Source organism: Hibiscus syriacus, unplaced genomic scaffold (genome assembly GCF_006381635.1).
Source record: "Hibiscus syriacus cultivar Baekdansim isolate YM2019G1 unplaced genomic scaffold, ASM638163v2 tig00111779_pilon, whole genome shotgun sequence".
Lineage (NCBI taxonomy): Eukaryota > Viridiplantae > Streptophyta > Magnoliopsida > Malvales > Malvaceae > Hibiscus > Hibiscus syriacus.
The window spans coordinates 158,766-165,975 of NW_024063176.1; the positions used below are offsets into that span (position 1 = coordinate 158,766).

The 7,210-nt window shown below is 32.6% G+C and overlaps 1 protein-coding gene across 1 annotated transcript; it reads right to left on the reverse strand.

Annotated features, from left to right (window-relative positions):
- Nucleotides 1-941: 941 nt before the first annotated feature.
- Nucleotides 942-2,492, reverse strand: LOC120170359 (cell number regulator 6-like). The gene is made up of 2 exons (XM_039178317.1): nt 2,214-2,492; nt 942-1,220 (listed from the first exon to the last, which is right to left on the reverse strand). Exons 1-2 carry the CDS (start codon nt 2,490-2,492, stop codon nt 942-944), a joined length of 558 nt encoding a protein of 185 aa, XP_039034248.1.
- Nucleotides 2,493-7,210: the final 4,718 nt, after the last annotated feature.

Below are 7,210 nucleotides of genomic sequence, written 5' to 3' on the forward strand. Positions count from 1 at the left end.
TTACTCCTTGCCTCCTTTTCTGGGCGACTATAATAGGGTATTTATAATGGGAATTTCTAGGGTTTTGTGTCATTGAATATTCCCTAAATAATTGTGTTGACTTGTCCATGTTATATATAAAAAGGTGGCTAGAAGTAATCACTTTCTTGAAGGGTTTGATTGCACGTTAGGTAAATCAGACAGCTAGCAGGTGACATCAGCAGTTTGTCAGATTCGCTTCAGACTTGTTAGATAAATCTTGCCTTGGTAAGAAAAATTTGTTCCTCACTGTCTTCGTCTTCTATATTCCACTAGCCCTTGCGAAATGTTTTGTCACGGTTGAAATGTTCTTCCTAAGTCATTTCTTGCACACACACAACCCACAAAAGTCCTTTCTCCTCAGCAGCATCAGTTAAGCCAAATAAATCTTGTCTAGACAAAACTTATCCACCACATGCAAATATGACCTAAATGCAACTAATATGCTATGACAACAATGTTTAGGCAAACAATAATTTAAGTAAAAAGACTAAAAACACAGTCTTTTTACGGAGTTGTCAGTTTTCGATTTTTTTTAACGGATATGAATAGTCGGGTGACTATTTTGTAACTTTTAATAGTCGGGAGACTTAACAAAATAACACCTTATAGTCGGAGGATCATTTTATAACTTTTAATAGTCGGGAGACTCAATAAAATAATACCCTATAGTCGGGGACCATTTGTGTACTTTACTCTAAAAACTTTTGATAAAAATAAATTTCCTCGAAATTTCTCATCCAAATACTCTATGTATTTACAATTTAGTTTTTTTATTTGCAATCATATTGAGATAATAATTTTTTATTTTAATGAAAAGTGATAATTGAAAAAGAGTCACTACAAGTATTTTCTAGACAAAAATATAATTAAAAAAATCCATGTCTTTAATCAATGAATTCAATGCTTACAAAAGAAAAACACTACAGCGGATGTATTTCCAACTCTGCAATTTGTTGATCCTTCACCGCCGATGGAGACTTTGGCGACGAAGATGAAGCAGTTGGCTGATCCTCTTTCCGATTATCTTCATCGGCGGTAGTAGTGATGGCGGTGTTCATTTCTTGAACAGGAGGAGGCTTAATAATGGTGATCGGCGTTTCAGTGTTATCGTTTTTATGGTTCTTCATCTCTCGATGTTCTTGGCACAGTGCACACCAATGCAAGCAGCAGTGAACCAGGCAAGGATTGCATGGCGAGTTCTACATAAAACACCACACGCACACATGCAATCGGGAGATAAAAAGATTAAAAATTTTAAAAAAATAGTTGGATAAAGTATACAAATGGTCCCTGGACTATAAGGAAAGCTTTGTTGAGTCTCTCAACTATTAAAAGTTACAAATTGATCACCTAACTATTCATATGTTTCAAACTCGTCCTTTTACGGTAAAAAATTGACGGTCGTCTGAGCTGGACGTTAACATGCTAACTAAGATATGATAGTCGTTTGAGATTCTTAGATCAGATCTTAGCATATCCTAGTCAACATGTTAACGTCCAGCTCAAACTACAGTAAAATTTTTAACGGAAAAGGACAAGTTAAGAACATATGACTAGTCGGGTGACCATTTTGTAACTTTTAATAATTTGGGGACTCAATAAAGTAACACCCTATAATCGAGAGACCATTTTATAACTTTTAATGATTAGAGAACTCAACAATGTAATATCCTGTAGTCGACGGAGGATCATTTATGTACTTTACCCAAATTCAGAGTTTTGAAAATTAAAATATGATGATTATATTTTAAATTTTAAAATTGTATAATACCTTTGACATATATAAATTTGTAAACGAATATTTAATTTATTTTAACCTTCGAATTTTTTAAATAAAATAATTAAATTCCTAAATATTTTTGCATCAAAACTAAACCCTTACATTTTAAAATTTTACCAGTTCATATCTTTTGATTGTCAAGTGATATTTTTAAAAATGTCATGTTGAAGAAATATCTAAAAAATGGTTAAAGCTTAACATTTAAAATTGATTTAGTGCGAACTCATTAAGCAACCTCAGTAGTAGAAAGGGTGTTGGTTTTTCTAGAAGTCTCGAGTTTGAGCAATTACGTATGTAGAATGTATATACGTTGTCAATAGCTAATAAATATTCTCAGTAGATACTATCTTTTTTAAATCAAACCGACCGACTACTATCCCTTAACCCTAATTCCATGGATAAGAAAACATACCTTGAGATGATATTTCTTCAGCAGTGATTGACGAAACAAGCCATTGTAGATACCACACAACCACCAAGAAAAAAGGAGTGTCTCGCAGATGAGAAACGAGGTTTGGGGGTCGATGCCATGGAAGAAGAGAGTGGCTGCCGCAGTCACCATTCCTCCTACGCACACTGCATAGCACATGCATGCGTCGTTCCTCGTTACGTCTTCTCTCAAAGTTTCCACGTTTTGTCCGAACAACACATACGGACAAAACATGCTCATTCGAGCTGCAACAACATACATTGATAAGAAAAAAGGATTATTAATGTTTAATGCATTGATATAGAACCCTACGAACCTTTGTATAGATATATATAGATATAGAACCTTTGATATTGGGATCAAAGTGCAACGTTACCTTTGTATTAATTTAAATTCTTAAACCTTCAACCCTGCGAACCTGTAAATATGTTTATATAAATAAATATATATATATATATATATATATAGATATAGAACGAACTAAACGACTTTAATGGTTAAGGTTTATTGTTATTCTTTGATGCCCTAGATTCGTGAATCACATATGTATGATTATGAATGTTCAATCTCAAATGATTGAAAGTTTTTGAACAGATTCTTACATCTAACCCTCAAAATTTTAAAAATTTTAATTTCTAATTTTTTTAAAAAAATAAAAAAAATCATAAATTATTTTGTAAGATATGTCATGTTACTATTAGAAAACCAAAAAATAAAAAGATAAATATAAGTTTTTTCTTCTTGATCCAAATTGAAATCATATGCAAAGATTTTTTTTAATTTTTCCCATGAATCTTTATTATATTTAAAGTCGGATCATATCATATTCCTAAACGAGAAAATCTCTCGTTCGTCTCGAATTCGACATCCGACGAAATGATGATTAAGAAAAAATGGAAGTTTATTGCCTAAACTATTATTTTTCTTTCATTATGATATCAAAACTTTATTCTTTATGAATTAGTTAACATTTAGTTTAAGCTTCAATTTGATACCCATCGTTAAAATTTAATAATGATATTGATGTATCATTATAAGATAATATCACATCATCATTAAAAAAAATTAAAAAAAAAAAGTCATGATTGAAACCTAAACTAAATGTTATGCATACTTTTGAAAAAAAATAATGTTTAGATACCAAAACAGGATAAAAATAATAGTTTAGGTACTACACGTATAGTTTACCCTAAAAAATAGCAATAACCTGAGGAACAGTGACAGGTTCATTGAGTTCGCCGGGGATGATGTCTTCGTCGGGATCTTTCTCTCTTCCGATCCTCACGTAATGCGAGGGCCCATTGCTCGGATCCATCTGTACTAATTCAAAAAAACAAAACACATGTTTTCTTACCAATATTGTAAGTAACAGATGAGAAAAGAAACACACAACAGAGAAATCAATTGCAGTAAAAAAACCATTGTTTCCCGCGGCGATGTTCCTGAAAGTGAAGAAGAAAGCCAAAAAAAAAACTAAAAGTGAAGCATTAGGCCTGTCTGAATCTAAACATCATTTTTTAATAGGAATTATTGAATTTTCTTATATTTATAGTAATTTCTTCTTTTCCTACAGAAAAATTAAAATTAAAATTTAATTTAATTCTACGAGGAAAGAGATGAATTTATCTAGAAATAAAATCCGAGATTAACATATTATATATATTAGATATTCAGATTCAATCAATCTTTCGTGTGGGAGTCGGACATATTACATATAAAAATGGGGGGTTTCTACTTTTTATCTAGGCATGCGGTTTGTGATTGGTCGGGAATAAAAATGAGGCTTTTGGGAAGCAAATCTACCTATATATTTGTTCACAAATAATTTTTAACTATTTGATATTGAATATTCATGCTCCTAATATTTTTTATTGGTGCTTGATCTCGGAATCTCAATGAATAATAACAATTTATTTACTACCGATATCACGTTTTATTGTCTTCTTGCAACTAAATGCTTCTAGTCATGAGACATTCTTCATGATAGTCTTGGAGACACATGTCCTATATTTAACGGAGTATCTTTATTGCTCTTAAAGAATTTAAATTCGAGTTCCATTAACTTGTTGGGATTAACAGTCATGCACAATTTCATAGTGAACGTTGGGGTTGGCTTCTCACCCTTCGTTCTCCAAACCAGGGCCGTGGCTAGGTATAATGGGGCCCTATACAAAGTCTTATAATAGCCCTATTTTCTATAATCAATGCTTATGAAGTTTCAAGTGAAGTAAATAAGAAGAGAAAAAGTAGTGGGGAAATGGGAGCACACTGTTTAGGTTACTAGTGAATTGTAGTAATTGGCAGACAAAGGAACGCATTGTCTGCAATCACACGGAACTCAAAGCAGATCGCTGCCCGCATCCAATGATGTATTATATTAATGAGCAATATTAAAAATGGTGATGTTTTCGTGTTCCCTAAAGGTTAAAGGTCTGGTTCATTACAGCAGTATTTCGGGGCTCATATTTTTGTGGGGTCTTACGCCATCGCGCACTTTGCGCCGGGTCACCCTGCTCCAAACCATTCATGTTGACAACCTTGCCACTCCAATAATTGTTAGTGATTTCATGCAACGTAACGAGCCGTACTGGAATTTCAATTTAATTCGTTGAGTCTTCTCCATCCCCTATTCATTTAGACGTTATGGTTTGAAGTGGGCTCATTGGGCTCATATTCTCTGAGGTCGGGGTATTCATGGATATCTGTGTAACATCGTGCTCCAATGTCAGTTTCCTTATTGTGGCTCTCTCTCTTGTCTTCACACATTGCCTCCTGTTCATTTGTTCGGTCGGAGCACTGCTCACGAGCAGAGCCATCTCAAATATTTTTTAGGCCTTAACGAAACTAAAAAATAAACCTTTATAAATGAAAATATATTCTATTATTTTGAATGATTAATTTAAAATTGTATTAATAAATCGTAAAAAAGTATTAAATTATGGCCTTGAATTATAAAAATAAAAAGTATTATTGAAAAAAATTAGAGACCTCAATTTAAAAGGTAAAAAGTGAATTAAAAAACTAGAGACATCAATTATAAAGGTAAAATGTGAGATTGAAATAAAATTAGGTTCATCAATTATAAATATAAAAAAGTGGAATTAAAAAAATTAATAATCCTAATTATAAAAATAAAAAGTGAGATTACAAAAATTATGAGCCTCAATTATAAGTATAAAAAATAAAACTAAAGAAAATGAAAGGACTTGATTATAAAAATAAAAATATAATAGTAAAATAGAGACCTTATAAAAAATCGAAGTCTTAAGCGGTTGCTCAGGGTGGATCCCTAATAGTCGGCCTTGTTCACGAGGCGCTGATGGTGGATCGTAGACTTTTTATTTTCGATGTGTCAGATGGTCGTTGCAAACGTTGTAGATCAGCGAAGAAAACAATGATGCACAGTTTAAGGGGCTGTCCTAAGGTCCTCTCGATCATCTCCGTGGTCGATATTCAATCTTTTGTGGTTGCATGTGATTTTCCTTCTTGTGGTGATTGGTTAGAATCCCTTTTGACCCTCTTAGATTCTAAATCCACATTCATTAGCTCAGCTGCACCCAAAGGGTCCTAATTCTCCTACCAATTCAACTCAGGCCCCAAGAGCTGGATCGACAATCAGACTCTCGTTTTAGAAAGAAGAAGAAGGATTATTTTTTTAATTTTTATATAACATTTCCGTTGAGTGGTTAATCAGAATTAACGAATGAGAAACTAAAATTGAACAGACTGATAACGTAATGAACTCAAATTATTTTTTTAAAAACCGATAACACTTCCGTTGAGTGGTTAACCAGAAATAACGGCCGAGGAACTAAAATTGAATAGAACGATAACATAATGAACCAAAACTATTCTTTTTTTAAATCGGTAACTAAAATGGATCAGACAAAAAATATAAGAGAACATCCCAATGGTTTACCCTTTATTTAATCCGGTTGAATGAAGTATATTTTAACATTTACTTTACACATTAAATAAGGCTTAAATATACAAAAGGCACCCAGTTTATACCCGTTTTTTCAATTTTGTGTCTTACGTTTTTCTTGTTCCAATTTGATGTCTAATGTTTCATTTTGTTACTCAAAATGGATAAAGTCGTGATGATCCATTAATTTTTTCCGTTAAGTGACACGTGTCACAATCTGATAATTTTAAAATTTTTATATAAAATTAAAATTTTTAAAAATATATTTTTTAAAAAAAGAAACACTTCAATTTTGAAATAACCCCAAAACTTTGAAAACCTTCATTTCAACCCCTAAACCCACATCGACCGCTATCATTTTCTGTCGACGAAGCTCCACTTGACCCCACCTACTCTCGACGACCAAAACCCCTATGAAATTGTGACTGATCAATGGTGAATAGACATTTTATACCCCACAAACTCTAAGATGAAAATCGTAATCCCAAGCGATTTCGACGATCAATCAACGACAACTACATCGACTTATAACTATGATGATGACAAGGACTACGTCGGCGGCGGTGATTGTATCCGGAAAGGGCGGCAGGGTTAGTGTTAGAATTTGGGGATTTAAGGGTTTTTTTTGTAATTTAAAAGAAATAAAGGTTTTTTTATAAATATAATAATTTTTAAAAAAAATATAAATGTCAAAATTATCATATTGTGATATATGTCACTTAACGGAGAAAACTAACGGTCCTTCACAGCTTAACCCAGTTTGAGTAACGGAATGAAACATTAAATACCAAACTGAAACAAAATAAACATTAGGCACTAAACTTAAAAAACAATAGAGAAAATAACTTCAGTGACCGAAAATGCCTTATAATATACGATTTTAACCAACTTTTTTTGGATTTGCGAAAATGACCAACAAATTCGCAACGCGAACTTCAATTTCACAACTCGAATTTCTTTTCCGCAATGCAATTTTATAAATTCGCAACGCAGAAGTCAAATTCACAAAGCGCGTTTATTTTCGCAACGCGAATTTTATTTTCGAATTCGAAAC

Coding starts and splice junctions, on each gene's coding strand:
- LOC120170359 (XM_039178317.1), bottom strand. CDS start 2,492: ATGTATGTTGTTGCAGCTCGAATGAGCATGTTTTGTCCGTATGTGTTG. Junction 1,221..2,213: donor TGAAGAAATATCATCTCAAG/GTATGTTTTCTT, acceptor TGTTTTATGTAG/AACTCGCCATGCAATCCTTG.